This window comes from Haliotis asinina, chromosome 5 (genome assembly GCF_037392515.1).
Source record: "Haliotis asinina isolate JCU_RB_2024 chromosome 5, JCU_Hal_asi_v2, whole genome shotgun sequence".
Lineage (NCBI taxonomy): Eukaryota > Metazoa > Mollusca > Gastropoda > Lepetellida > Haliotidae > Haliotis > Haliotis asinina.
The window spans coordinates 70830198-70846679 of NC_090284.1; the positions used below are offsets into that span (position 1 = coordinate 70830198).

The window sequence follows — 16482 nt, forward strand, 5'->3', positions numbered from 1 at the left end:
CCAGTGTAATGTAGTGAAATCACTTATCTAAATCCTTCATCTCACATACCCTAAGTACGTAGTATCATTTTGATATGTTGGTGTTATAATCCTACAGTATTGTGACATTGCAAAACAACCACATTTTGAGTGAACAAATTTAACACACTTACAGCACACAAGCACACACGTGAGAGAGAGCGGGGGGGGGGGGGTGGGGTGGGGGGGGGGGGGAGACAGAGGGAGAGAGAGGGAGAGAGAGGGAGAGAGAGAGATGTTTAGAATAAACGATCTTTCTCTGTCACTGGCAATACCATATTATATATATTATATCCATACAGTTTCATCGTTCGCTACTTCTACGTTGTTTAACATTAACAGATAAAGTCTTAGTGTAAATTCTCCATTGGAAAAGCGACAAATTACACACTGTCATACTCAAAAACTGATATACTGAACACCCCCCTCCCCAATTCTACTTTGGACTTTTCAAGCTGAGATTCCAAACGGATCCAGTCATAGCAGTGTACTGAACCTATCAGCTGTTGCTGTATTAAAAATGAAAACCTCCTATCCTAGACATAAATCTGCAAGGGACAATAACGTCATATATCGCTTGTCACGGCGTCCCAGGTATATTTCATGTCCCGTCATTACACATGGACTTTTGAAAAATGTCTGTAAGTAATGCATTTACGAATGAACGTAGCTGACAACATAAAATATTCAACTTCCACTTAACACTTCCTGACTGGTGCGACGCTTATATATATGCTATTGTTTGAATAACAATATATATAACATTCTAGAAGTTGGTATTCAGAGATGACAAAACTTGATGAGATAAACTTCACAATAGCAATGTTTCGGTACAGCTTTCATATCCTTAAAACGGTACAAGAAGATATACAGAACCGTCGCTATTATCACCCATAGAGTTTTCTCATCTCGCGTACATATACAGGCGCCTACGTATGTAGATCAGAAAACCTCTGCGCACATGTTTGACAAGGAAAGGCGGATATGTTGGTCCGCGTTCACTACACGGAAACTCCCGACCTTGACAGAGATGCGTCCGCCAGTCACGGGTATATAACGCGAGGAATAAATCTACCTCACACGTCATTCCAACTGTTGAGTTACTGGAACAACGTTCTGTACCTTGTAAGTACGATAAACTAGAATTTTTATTCCGATAGTATTTAAACCGTCACTGATGTAATTTACATAATGAAAAAGATTGTTCACCTGTCCCTTTTTGTCCAAAATGAATAATAGTAGCTTACTCTTAAGTATATCGGAATTTTCAATATTTTATACATTTTACCTCATTCGGTTCCCAAAGACAGAACATTTTGACGTGTATTGTAATATATATTTTGTATATGTTTGCCGTGTCGCCGTGGTCTTTTCATAGAGGACTGACTGACGGGTGGTGGGGTAGCCTAGTGGTTAAACTTTACCTCGTCACGCCTAGGGTTCCGCACATGGGTACAATTAGACTAACTGAAAAGAACATATTTTACTTAATAAGTGAGGTCTTCTAGACTTGCCACATTTTCTGGACTTGCGTGGGCTTTCTTGGATATATTTGCTTCAGGGTCTGTACGACAGTCAAGGGTACAACGCGGAGAGCCTACATCTGGTGTTCTCCGCTCTGATATTGCTGGAGCATTGCTAAAAGTCGCACAAAGCCACACTCACTCACTCACTCACTCACTCACTCAGTTACGTCGTCCTTGTCGTCGGGTGTTACACATGCAACTGATTCTGGATTGTATCTGGACATATTACTTCAACCAATGGCCCTGACATACAAATAGTAGCAGGGTGGAGTGTACAATATTCACAGTTTAGTCAGTTTAGGCCACTTTTGTCCCAGTTATAAATTGTTAAACAGGTGTTTCTGGCAAAAGAAAGTGGCAACTTGGAAACTGTTTTGACAAACGTTACAAGCATTTGTCAGCTGCAAAGAGTCGCCTGTTCTTGTGTGTTTCATTTTGAAGGTTATTGGAAAATATATTAATAAGCTCAAAACTTTACTTTATAAATTTACAAACCGTTACCCACCTGAAATAAGGACGTGATATAATACTTGAGTTTTAGTTATTCAAAAGATTATGAAATATGTATAATATGATAGCATTATGTCTATTAATGATACCATGCATTTGTCTATTGCTGCGTTTAAACCTAACCGTACGCTAGGCGACAGACAGACAGACAGACGTATTATTAACGTCTTATTCTTTAACCTACTTCCTTGAAAAGAATTTTGCACACAGACACCTAACAGTCTATACAAAATATATGTATAAAATGTTTCAGTGCAATAGCTGAGAGATTAATGGGAGACCACGTTACATATACCATTCTACGCAGGGATGTAAGATAAACAAAGCCATACCAACATAACTGGTCAGGTTTAGGGATGCTTAAGTTTATATGTGACTGTCGTTTCTCCCTGCAGGAGCCATGTCTCACCCCACGCTAACCCTCCTCGTCGTCGGCCTCTGCTGCGGTCTACACTCTATCTTTGCCCAGGACCGTAAGTAAACACTTCACATTTACTTTCATAAATGTATTAAAACCTCATTCGTTATATGTTTAGAGAAGCATTTATATAGGCTGATGCAGCATGTTGCTGATCCTTTCCCCTTTTGTATTTATCATTCTTTATTGTACATTATGTCTTTCGGAAATAAAATACTGTTTAAATGAAACAGTTCATTCATGGGCTAGATTTTCTTATAATACTTAAAGATAAGTGAAAATAAGTGAAACATATGGTGACTGTCTAAACCCTGACATATGGTGGTTGATGCAAGTAATAAATACATTTACACATATAGGTCACATCCAAGTTTTTGAGGGCGCTTCTTGTGTTTTAAGGGCACTTCATGCGTGTTAAGAACGTTTATGCATACCAATACGCGTGACTCCAGTGCTTCTCTATTCAACTGTTTATTCCAATTTAGTGTCGTAAAGAGAATTTTTGCTAACAACCATTACCTGAATAAAATCGTAATTCAAACACTATTTGTTTCATATTTTTAATCTATACGTGTAAATATTTAAATCGCCTCCCGTTGTATTTTACACTCCGAAAATGTAATGTGTAGTTTAATTGCAGCATGCAGCTCCCTGGATCCCGGCCCCTACCTAGCCACCAAGCCCACCCTCACAATGCGGGTATACGAGGCCACTCAGGCAGGTGAGTTGAAAAAATAGTAACTGAAAACATTGTCAGAAAACATTTATATCACCTACTTTGATGAGCTGAAGGTATTTTCATGAATTATGAATTTAACAAACCGAAACATGAATAATGTAATTAAGAGTCAAAACATTTTATCTGATTTGAATTATGATATAGACCCCCAGTAGCCAACATACTATTTACAATGAAGAAATATACCAAAGGTTTAAGTTAAGTAAGTTATCATAAGTGTTGTTTAAGGCTGAAATAACAGTCGTCAACCACAGGAAAATGTTGAAAGCGGAATGTAGCAAATATAAACAGTTTCCGAAAGTTTTAAGGTGAATATTTCCAAGGACTTACGTGTCTTTTTTTAAAGTTACAGCCGTGTACTACAACTACTATTACGCTAATTGGCGTCTTTTCAGTGAAAACCAGCATTAGACTGATTTACAGTCTAAATACTACTAACCATGTAGACATATCCTGTCTGAAGCAGCGACCATCGGGATCACATAGTCAGACTTGTTCCATTCATAGCATTGTGCCACGGCTGCGTAGGTCGATGTTCATGATATCAATCACTAGTTTGCCTGGTTCAGACTCGATTATTTACTTATCCCCGTCATTGCACAATATTGCTGAAATGTTGCGTTAAACACACAAACCAACTTTCAAGACGTGTGTCCAGATTTAACCCGTAGGTTATGTGACTTCAGAAACGACATTTCTTAAGAATCATTTATCTTTCGTGTTTCCATCAACGTATGGATAATAACTCGTCGTGGACTTGTACCTTTAACATATATTCCTACAAGGACAAACGTTATGGGTGATCAACTGCCTTATTCTTCCTTTATAATTGTTCATCCATGAAGTTTGTTCTTATCTGATTCACCAACTTCTAAACATGCCAAGTTATATACTCAACTATTGACGTATAGTTTCCCTGATGCGAAAGCTGTCTGTCAGAGGCAAAGGCTATTCACATTGTTAATGTAAATCATCTATCTGATTAACATAAGGTAGAGTATCGATGTTTCAACAACTCGTTTGGCCTTACGGGATTCGTTATTTTCCATCCACGACGACAAAACGCATACTGAGTTGCCGATTAACGATTAATTGTCGCTAAGTGATCCCCGTTAAGAATAACTTCACTTTAGTACATATAGCGACATTGTTTGGTTTCAAGACGAAAATCGGCGAGGAAAAATTCTTACAAACTCCCGAATATGTATACATTAAACTCACATTACCCGACACAACTCCTCGCGTCGCTATAACGCGCCGCGTTGGATTCCTTCACGGTAGAATGTTGATGATTCTCTGAACTGTCATTATACTAATTTAAGCCTCTTAATTGTCTGCTATAAACATCCTTAAAATGCATCAGGGTAATAAATTATACAAATAATCTAAAATATAAATATTCTAAGGAAAATGTCATTTATGTGTAAATGTCGGACTTGTTGCCGAGAATCCTGAACAAGGAAGTAGATGTGAATAGAATCACGTGTGAGCCTGTCCAAAGTGTCACTACTGCAGAACAGTATACAAGGTTGTCTCCCATTTGTTGCTCGCGCTATTGGTTACCGCATACAGACGTTCACCAGCCTTCAGCGCTCCCTGACCTGAGTCAACCATGTCCGTGTTGGCGACTGACAAAACCGAGTACTTAGTATTCCCACCCAGATCTATATTTACAAAATGCTGTGTAAGATCACATCCTGTTACGGGTTAAGACCGAGGTGTTCCAGGTAAATGTCCGGGTCAAACACTCGCACATCCGGGATCTCTGTCCCCGACACACACAACTAAAACCGGGATCTCTGTCCCCGACACACACAACTAAAACCTACCACAAACGTTTTTCTTAGAAGCGTTGGATTTATAATGAATAGTCTTGAATGATAAAGGATAAAGTTTTAAGCCATTTGTGTTGCATCACTGCGTGTGATAACTACTGACTGTGTTTTGTTGATTACATCTACAGGTTTCTTATTTCTACCCGCCACACGCCATCTGCTAGGGCTGGGACTGGTCTAGATTTTCTACTCGGGTACCCCACCCCCTGTTACCCTAACCGGATACCTGTTACGTTAATTCCTGATTTGCAAGAAATGGCAATATAATCTTCAGCTAGGAGGCTCGAATCTCGGGTTTGCTAATATCTTAACAATGTATCATATTCATATATACTCACTTTCGCTGTTTTATTGCCTCCAGCTAGTGAAACACGTTCTTTCAAGGCGTGATGGCTAGGATAAATTGAACAAATTAACTGGTCTGCTCATAAGAAATGTTGGCGACTGTTGCGTGGAGTTCGGTTTTTCCTTAGTTCATATTTTCCTGCGTCACGTGTGCGCCCTTTATGATTAACCATCTATGACTAGATTCGTGATCCGGAACAACACCTGTATAAAAACATACTTTCAGCTGAGGCGGACATTCGAATGTGAGCCCGGTTTGAAGATCCTGTTATATCTGTATAGCTTTCACCGGAATGCCGATACAGGATATTATTTCGTGAATCTTGTTTTAAAATAGTTCTCATGCAATGGAAAATTTAATACCGAGTACGTAATATATCACACACACACACATAATAATAATATATAAGCTATTGTCACTACATACTCACCACAAATTCACTTCATTACAGAGGTACTACATTTGTGATACAACACCAAGATGATTCTACACATATGCTTTAAAAACATCATTCCTTTATATGATATATTGAGTACCTTGTATATCCACTCCACCATGCAAAGTGGACACTGACTAATCCTTGACTTCTGTCTTCCGATTCCTAATATCTGATGTCATGTGATCAACAGGATAATTCTGAACTAAGAGATATTTCCTGAAGTCACATGTGCTAAATTTGGGATGATACTTTCTCAGGAAAATATTCACATATTTCCTGAAAATCACCCTATCTGATTGACGCTCATATATAGTCACTACTTGTGTAAGTGAAGTTGTTGGGTTTATTTAAAAACTGCATTTTCTATATTTCAACCCAAAACCCACTCAAATTCAGTAGCATGCATGTAAATTGTTCTAAATAATTGAAGTAAATGGAGGATCTCACTTAAGTGTATGACATACATGTAAATTGTTCTAAATAATTGAAGTAAATGGAGGATCTCACTCAAGTGTATGACATACATGTAAATTGTTCTAAATAATTGAAGTAAATGGATCTCACTCCAGTGTCTACTGATAGTTTTCACTTGAAAATGTACTTCTGTGAACACGTTACTGCCTTTAGACTGACAATGCATCGATGACATAGCATTGTTAGTTATGGAATTGATGATGTCAGGGCATTGTTCAAAATGTACTGTCGCAGAGATATATCATAGTGATATCACACAAGCAATGTCTCCAGTGGATCATAGTTTTAGGCGATAACGCCATGTACAGACATTCTGTTGTAACATGGTTACTATCTCTACAACTTTCGTGGGCCAGATTTTAGGGCGCATGCTGTGTTTTTAAGGATTGACAAAGTTTAATTATGATAAAAACATTCTACAAAATAGTCTACCATGACACCTTCAGTGTCGCTACTGAACTGTACCGCCCTTGAATATTATTAATTGTACCCTCTAAGTAAGCAAGTCCTTATCATTTAAGATATCAATTATTAACTTAGGGACTTGTGCAAGTCTAAGTATTCACCTACTTAAGCTGCAGTCACTCTTCGCTACTTCGCTAGGATTCAACGAAACATGAATTAATGTTATATTAAATAAAATAAAATATTTGTAAGGGTGGGTGGGTGGTCGGGACGTGCGGCGGGGTAGAGCAGAGTTACGTCCCTTGGCACGCTGGAAATCTTTGATCTTTGTTTCGGGAGGGGCATCAACGCAGTTTGACAGCGCAATAAATGGGAAAACACATGTGACCTGCATCGATTGAGATTTACTTCCATTATGCTGATATGCGTTGATATGCACTTGAAGGAGGCATTGAACCAAGTTCAGTCACGGTGTAACATGTGCTTCATTCCTGTAAATTATACCAAAGTCACTGTGGTAATCGCAAACATTATAAGCGACAATGTCGCTATCTCATACTGTTGGTATCATCTAGGAATATATAGCCCAATCAGTGTCGAGACTTTGAGACACCTGACAAGGTCGCTATCTCATACTGTCGGTATCATTCAGGAATGTATAGCCCAGTCAGTATCGAGGATACAAGATACCTGACAACAATCTCATATTGTCAGTAGCATCTAGGAATATATAGCCCAATCAGTATAGAGGCTGTATGCGAACAACTATCGTTGTTTGGGCCAGGAAGAGTTTTCTCCCTTGACCAACATAGCAACAGATATGGCGTTGTGTCTTCTTGCTAGAGGAGCCAGGCATGTTGAATTTCAGTTGTCACAATATAAGCCGACGTGTTTTACATTTGAAACCCATGGCAGAAACCCGGGATCGTTGGATCTAGTCTTTAGTTTCTTAGTTTGTAAACACGATGTCCGTGATCAACGCGTGTGACCTCTATCACTTGGAACTTTCAAGACTTCACACATTAGGGTGGCAGGCCGTGAGATGACAAAACATCGTTTTAGTGTTACACCCAACTCACTCACTCACCCACCAAAGCCTCACTGACTCCCTCGCTCACTCTCTCACAGAATTGGACCAGTACCCTGACAGTGACAAGTACAAGGATGAGCTGAGATTGACCGGGTCAATCGGAGGACCGGCGCCTGCTGGTATCACCCTAGAGGTCATGGGCAACTTCCGCTTCTTCGATCCCCGGGATGTGTTTGAGTTTCAAACGGAGGCTGTGACGGGAAAGAATCTGCTAAAGTTGGTGAAAGCTGTTGATAGAGATGTACGTAAAGTAGAAATGTCGACAGGGCAATCACGAGCATCACTATTATTGCCTATAACATTCTTGAAATATTTGATGACTGTTAAGTTTAAATACTGTCTAATTTTTTTCCTGGTGTGCTGAATGGGTTGCTACAGACTGACGTTTTACACGTTATTTGGTTCACGAACAATATTTACCATTGGTTTTCTCTCACCCCACAGGGACCAACTGGTGCTTTGGATGATGACATCAACATGTTCACCTTCACCCTTAAATGTTCCCCTGTCTCTAACACATCCATAGAGGTGAGAATCTTCATATTTAAATTACATTGAGAGCTGCACACATGACACTTATTACTTCCAGCCATTAACTGTTTAAAAGATCTCTCCAAGTATGGGACCTTTACCGTCAGGTATGCGTATGACATTCACTGTTAACCATTAACAGTGTTCTTCACTTCACATCATATCTGCTTTGATGTCAATTAGTTATCATCGGCGACTTGTATGTCTCCAGGTCTACTATGACGTCAGGATTCAAATCATAGACGTCAATGACAACTTCCCCAGATTTGTCGGAGCTCCTTACAGCGCAACAGTCAACGAGGTAGGTAGACTGTTGTTAGATTAAGGTGGCAACATGCACCTTTTGACGCTAGCTGCCGGAGATGGCCCAAGTGAGCGAGTTAGTTGTTGGATTAAGTATTATCATGTGCGTGTTTACTTAACGCTATAGTCCATCCCGTCTACACACGTGCTCAAAGCGCTTTTTCCCCACGATCACTGGAGTTCAAACGTTTTAAATGACGTTTCAACAGTATTCCAGTTATTTTGCAAAGGCAAAGCGGGTCTGCGGTGTTTGCATCTCTAATGAAAACCACAAGCATTGGTATAGTGCTGACAAACGTGGAAACCTGGATTTAGAGTGAGCCGAGATTCGAACCCGACGATTGTGGGATTGTTAGTGCCTAAAGGAACCTGACGTCAAATTACACTCTCACACTTGTGCTTTTCCTCTTCAGCTCATCCCAGTGGGATCTACCGTCCTCCACGTGTCAGCTGTTGACATCGACTTCCCACTTTCCAGTAACGTCACTTACTCCATCGTGCCCGCTAACGTTGATGATGGCAGCAGCATGTTCGCAATCGATCCAGTAAATGGTGACGTCACTGTTGCCGTCATGTTGAACTACGAAGAGCTGTCTCAAGGCCATGCCTACAACCTTGAGCTAATGGCCACGGTGAGAGATTTATGTTATTGCGTAATCGTGTGTCACTGGCAAATAAATCAGCTGGTTTTAAGTGCGGCTACGTTTGGACCATTTATTATTTTTCTTTTCACAGTGGCTAAGATGTAAATGTACATTACTCGAGAAAATAATTGAATGTTTTAGATTTTACCCAAAAGACCGCAGCGGTTCAATGTACATAATTCCTTTTTCGGTCGGTGCGTTTCATTTCCAAAACATCGTATTATCTCCTCTTCACCTTTTGTGTTATGTAACAGAACTATGCTGCTGATCAATGAATGCCTGAACATTGTAGGGTTTGCTTGCCAGCCAAGAAAAACGTGATACAATAGATAACATAATATAGGCATTAGCGGATGATCTCGCCCAGATGAACGCTACAAAGGAGCTGTCATTCATTCCTTGATGAACGCCGGTATGTCGTGTGTCTACGTTGTCAATGGAGACTGGGGATACAGAACAATAAACACATCGTGAAGAACGGTCTTCATCAACTGATGCTCGTCAACAAATCACGTCAACTTCAATGTTTAAGTGTAGCTAGGTCATTGGTGAACTCAGTATCTAAAGTGCTTATTCCCGGAAGCGCTTCTCCACGAGGTAGACACAACATAATTGTTTATCTGTTATAGTTCATGGTATAAGTCTCCCAAATAGTTCATAATGCACGTCTTTCTTTGTGTGCCAGGACGGAGACGTTGATAATCCAAAGAGCGCCAAGGTCACGGCAAAGGTGACAGTTACTGATGGAGATGACCAGGGCCCGGCTTTCGAGTACGAGGGATGCTTCAGACACATGGGAGTCTGTGCATGGCCCAAATATACCTCATACGCCAATCAGATGAAGTTGGTAAGCCGCTGTTTAGTACGCTGAAAATAGAATTATTGCAATCGTAAGATTGACCCCATGACCCTCTGCTAACGTCAACTAATCTGTCCCTAGGGAGAACCAATCACAGTCTACCCTGTGCCTAACAAGGTTGGCCAACCAGTCAGTATCAAGGCCAGAGACCTTGATCCTTCTATGTCAGAGGTCAAGTTCTCCATTGCATCAAGTAAGTACATGCAAAGGAAATGAATTAGTTGTTTGTGCACAGAAATAGTATAATAATTAAACGTCATAAAATCAGTATTATTTGAATATGGTGTAACTATTTTCAATGTCAACGGCTACAGAACCAAGATCACAATAAAAGCATTTACATATGGGTTGGAGGGAAATATATATTTAAATCTTATTAACAGGCTGATTTCTTTCACATACATCGCAATATTAATATATATCCTTTGTTGCAAACAACTAACAGCATTTTATTCGTGTTGTCTAGACGTAAGTGAGTGTAGTTGTCTTATAACATGGACACACTTAAAGGAACCGATATTCATCAGTATCAATTACAATTGTTATACCACCCTGTAAAGTGAAACTTTTGAATATTCAGCTTATGCCCCATACACCAGAATGAATATGCAGAGAGATTCTCTGTTTGGACAACTCAATCCCGATTTTGGAGAATATGGAATAATTTTAAAATGACGAAGAATCAGCTGTGTTGTGCCAATTCTGAAAGCCTGTTTGAATGCATAACTTATTCAATGTAACGCTTGATTTCAGCCATTCCACCTGGCTTTGAGTCTCACTTTTCGGTTGCTACTAGTCATGCAAATGGCGCCTTCTACACAGCTACAGTCAAGCAAGATACGGCAATCACTGTCAGCGAAGGTTTTGAGATCTTCCTCAAGGTCATTATAATCTGATAACCTGTAGGGTCAGAATGACGCTCTTAAGGCTACCTGAAAACAGATCCATCACGTGACTAATACCAATGTTGACGTATGACTAATCTAACTATTTTGGTTTTATAATCTGTACTGTTGTTGTTCCCGAAGTAGAAAATAAACACTGTGTAGAGGTGTGGAGTCCAACTGGTGGATGTTTTTTTAACTATGACTGAGTCAGTGATTCTAGGGCATGTATTCCGTCTTGTATGTGAAGGATGGCAACCGACTCTGAGGTTTTGTTGTAATCATATTAAAGTATGCCTTTATTGTTTGACCTAGGTGGAAGAAACGACCGGCAACAGGAGACATGAAATAGCTATGATATACTTTCTGGTAGGTTGCAAGAGTTAACTATATACTCTACACAACAACATCCATCCCATCCCTACCCCACCCCTTGGTAACATGTCACGGTGCATGGTCCAGTAGTACTTTTCGATACCTAATTCTGGTAAAAGGATAGTATCTGTTACATTTGTCACAGGGCCACGGTGAAACTATTGACGGTTAGTTATTCTCAAGTTACACCGTATGGCGTTGTGACAGATTGTGCCACGTGTCAGCTTTCACTCTGCAGCTGTGAAACACGGTGTTCATATAACCGTTACTGTGTCTGTAACATTTCAAGATGACCCTACCTCTTTCCATACAAATATTTTTTATGAAAAATATGCTAAGTATTCTAATATGGCAATACGTTTTATTTGTGATTACACTTACTCAGCAAAGTACAAATTCTAGTTGAGTTGAGCCTCATCCGGGATCCGATCTCACACATCCAGAGTCAGGTACCTAATCGGCATTACACAAAGTCAGCCGTCTAACCCACTCAGTCACCGCGGAAGCCCAAATATACATTTCATCCCTTTCAAAATGGCATCCTGTATGTTTTTTTATATGGAACTTTATCATAACAGGGACAGAACAAAGGTGGCTCTGTCGGAAGTCAGACTACACTCAAACCTGCTTCGGAAACAGATCATCAAGGTCAGAGTTGTTTTGTCTCATTTAGATTTTATAGAACATTAATGACATATTCACTAATGACGTCCGTCTGGAGAATCAAAATTAAATCGCTGTTCTGTCTTTTTCCAGTTGGAGGCCCTGACAAGTCTCCCATCTCAACCGGCGGCACGTCTGGTGAGACCTTGGCCCTTATTGTAGTCGTTGCCATCCTGGCTGCATTTGTCGTCTGCCTCGCCATCGCATTCTTCTGCTATATTTCAAGAAGACGGGACACCAAGGGGAGCAAGTACAACCTTGAATCCCGCCACACGGTGCGTTCATATCCATATATATTTTGACCTTTGCACGACGCCTACCATTTACCTTTTCCAGAACATTTACGCATTGCATGAGAGAACGCATCGCGTTACTACAACACGAGTTATTCATAATATCCAATTGTTATTTCGTTCATAATAGTTCATATTTCTTTATTCAGGGTACAACCAATCCAACATATTCATATGAATAGATGAGCATGCTGCATCAGTTAGAGAGTGTTGCATGAAGAATTGACATGTTTCACAGATCACGTGACTGACTTTCAGACTGGCGGACAACGGAATGGCACATCCTCCACTCAAATGTAACCATAGCAACGACCACTTTCAACTCAGGAGAAGCAGTTTTGTCCTCGTGAGGACATGGCCAAATACGACTATTTAGGACTGATATATCAGACAGAAAATGATGTCCTAGTTACAACCTTCAGGAAAACATGCCCCGAGATAGCAACGTCGCACACAAGGTCAAGGATATATATTACGGGAGCAATTTCCCAGACACAAGGAATACTTGCATGACTTTAAAAAAATGAAACATACAGCTTTATGGATGACAACTTATTTATTGCATAGAGCCACGTTTAGACATAGGGGATTCTTTCATCATTGTCAAACTAAAAGTAAATACAACCAAGATCTAGAGGTATATATACACGTCAATATGTTTTGACAAACAGCAGATTAACGTGAACAATAACATATAATTGAGTAACAACTGGTACATAATCAGGAGCGGCCAATGTGTGAGACTAGGAACAACAAATGAGACCGGTGATGAAGCCAATAAACAAGGGGACTTCACGAGACTGGTGATGAAGCCAATAAACAAGGAGACTTCATGGGGATGGTGATGAAGCCAATAAACAAGGGGACTTCATGGGACTGGTGATGAAGCCAATAAACAAGGGGACTTCATGGGACTGGTGATGAAGCCAATAAACAAGGGGACTTCATGGGACTGGTGATGAAGCCAATAAACAAGGGGACTTAATTGTTTATATCCTGAGAAAACTTCCAGTTTCCATCACTAGCTCTGAATTGCCCTATGGGGGGAATTCTGAGAATACATTAGGGAACAATGCTATGAAGTGGTGTTCCTTTATTTGTTTCCCGCGAGAAATATTCACAGATATCTATGTCGCAATTGAGTTGGAATATCGTGCTGATATAATCACCACTTAGTCTATCTTCTGTGACCTTCATTATCACAGTGCTGTATCAATTGCGACAGCTGGTTTGGTCCTGAACTCTCTCGCCAGCTGTTGCCTGTCGATATGTATTCTGCCCACGTTTCCTGTGCCAATGTTGTGATTCACGCGAAGTTAAAGAAACTAGCACACCAGGAGGATGACAAGCTACCGCTAATCAGGCATCCTTTTATACTTCTCGTGTCATTACGAGTCAGCACTTCATACTTAGCTATTATTTGATATGAAACAATCACATTGATTGACATTATCTCACAATCGACAGATCTTTACAGTATTACCAGAATGAATCGGTTAGGTAGTCTAATGACTGGGAACATCCGGGTTAGAATTGGTCTTAAGTAACCCATGCTTGCTGTATAAGGCGACTAACGGGATCGGGTGGCCAGGCTGACTTGGTCGACACATGTCATCATTCCAGATGCGTAATCGATGTTCAGGAGCTGATCACCGGATTGTCTGGACCGGAGTGTATATTTTAGAGACCGTTGCCATAGAGCTGGAATATTGCTGAGTGAATACTAAATCTAAACTCACTCACTCACTGTAATGGCAGGACCAGTTTAACAGAAATTGTAGGGACTATAATTTATTTTTGTCATTTATACAATGTGTATCGTGTTTGTTATTTTGGTTTCTGAGACTGACCAATCCAAAATGATGTAAATTTCTCTCACACCACGACTTTGCACTGTCATACCTTGAACATGGTAAACTATCCAGTATCATCGATACTGGATGAATGTCATTGATATGTTAACCTTACAAAACACGTACACCACTGCGTTTGGTTAAATGGTTAATTTGTTACTCGTGTCGGAAGGAATTGCTGTGGAAGACGTACTTTTCTTAGAATTATTATCGCTGTCATCATGTTGGGTGTGTTGGAGCCGACTTTGTTCATATTGTAAGCACCTATGTTTTATCAAATTTATACTTTTTACATATATTTTTACAATAAAACTGTTTCTTTTTCCACATCTTGTTTTCACTTTTGAATAACGGTTTAAGCAATATCATCTATGTTATGGGTGTAAGTGTTTGAAATTGCTTTGTTCATGTCTTTAAGGTCTTTAGGACTGAGAATAGGATATGCTTTTCATCTTTTTCCCATTTGGCGTGAAGCACGGCATATACTTTAGATTTTATCAAAACGAGAGTGTTGGATAATGAGCTCGCTCTGTATGAGGTTGACAATACCAACCCACTTACAACACATGCCCTGAGGAAATAACGGAGGAGTTTATTACTCAGACAGTGAAACAATCTTTTACATAATCAGTCAATAACAGAAAAAGTTTACAATTAATCATTAGAACATTTTCATAATACAATCATCTATCAAAATGCATAAACGTCACATGTAGAAACGTTAATCCTAAACAGAAATACAGGTATATGTGAAAGGATGCACGTTCCCCACAGACCTGCTTTGCCCACTTGCACAAAGCGACCTTAGGGCTATGACTGTCTTAAGTCTGCATTGGAGGATGGGAGTTAGAATCATTGTTGCGCAAAGATCGCTTTGTGCAAGAGAGCCCTAAAGGAAGTGCCAAAGGTTATAACATGTAGGCAAGGCATTTATTGTAGATAAAGGCTAACACAGAATGGCAAGGTTAACGATTTATCAAATACGAAGATAGTCACGATACATACCTGATAGAGTATACTAGACAGCCACCGACTGATGTTTGACTGTGTTCCGCATTGTACACCTATTCCATTACTGATAAAACTTGCGATAACGTTGTTATTGTGAACTTGAGATTATATCATTTAGTTTGAGCGAAGCATCGATGATAAATGACCAGTTGCGAGTTTGGCACGAAGGTATATGTTTTGACGCGCGTGTTTTGATCATGTGATCTAAACATGTATTGCAAATACACAAACTGTTCTATCAGCAATCAACCCTTAGTCGAATTGTGTATTATTAAAAAAAATATGCCACGTATTCGCAATAGTCTACTCTGTAACTGTTTATCGGGAATATAAACATTGACATAACCCGTGAGACCTTCTTCCACCTATGTATGTATTGTATAAGATATATGTAAACACACAAGGCAAACACTTCAGCGACTTTTCGGGATCAGAATCTAAAGACTAACGTTGCACGAGTTGTCGTTTACGCCAAGGGAGATCGAGCTGTGATTTTGCGGTCATTCGTAAAAAATTCGTTATAGTTATTATAGGAGAATCTCTAAAGTTTACGTCAAGAAGCGGACTGGCATGGACACTTGGGTTAATATGTTCACGTCAGTGACATGTTTTCTTCTCTATATTTTTTACTTTTGTATCCACCGACGTCACTACTACGGTTCCGTCTGATGTCACTGTAGTTCCATATGTTCCTGTGTTCAAAATGACTAGACGATCGTGACAAACATTTTAAGTTGTTTCTCTAAAAAAATACAACTGACTTTATGTTTATCGCCCCATCTGGAGCACCAAGTTGTAACGTATTTGTCCGGGTATGATCCCCAACATTGATATAATGTGTGATACTCTTTCCTGTGTCCCCTGCGGTGATATTGACGTTATATTGCTTAACCGGCCTAAAACTGTCCTCACTCACTCACTCACTCACTCTCAGGGGAATCATATTGAACCCGTGATCGTTGATCGATGTTCGTTCTTCTGACGAAACTGATTATTCAAACTCAGTTATGGATAAGCAATACGTTCTCCACCTAAAATGACTGTATATATTTGTGTAGAGGCATTCATCTGTTGTTTCACCTGGTGATCGTAGCACTGCTGGCTAGCATTTCCCACACATGGAGCCCTTCTCGTCCAACCGACTGGTCACACTGCTGGCCAAGGCGAGTGAATCACATCTCGTTTCGAGTGGGTAAGTAAATATTATATACTCTTGGAAACGAATAAGGGAAGACACGAAAGTACAAGTGTTCCGTTATTCTTTTC

General features: G+C 39.9%; 1 protein-coding gene across 2 annotated transcripts; it reads left to right on the plus strand.

The window, feature by feature from the left end:
* The first annotated feature begins 889 nt into the window (after positions 1 to 889).
* Positions 890 to 14532, plus strand: LOC137285188 (cadherin-99C-like). Of its 2 annotated transcripts, none has more exons than XM_067817430.1 (14): positions 890 to 1143; positions 2450 to 2527; positions 3113 to 3193; positions 7839 to 8041; positions 8245 to 8328; positions 8543 to 8632; positions 9048 to 9266; positions 9964 to 10125; positions 10219 to 10330; positions 10891 to 11018; positions 11337 to 11390; positions 11975 to 12044; positions 12153 to 12334; positions 12611 to 14532. In XM_067817430.1, the coding sequence occupies exons 2-14, from the start codon at positions 2455 to 2457 to the stop codon at positions 12650 to 12652; spliced, it is 1500 nt and encodes a 499-aa protein (XP_067673531.1). In that variant the 5' UTR covers positions 890 to 1143; positions 2450 to 2454; the 3' UTR covers positions 12653 to 14532. The 2 variants fall into 2 exon arrangements, with proteins under 2 accessions (XP_067673531.1, XP_067673532.1); XM_067817431.1 differs by having other exon boundaries at positions 965 to 1143; positions 12502 to 14532.
* Positions 14533 to 16482: the final 1950 nt, after the last annotated feature.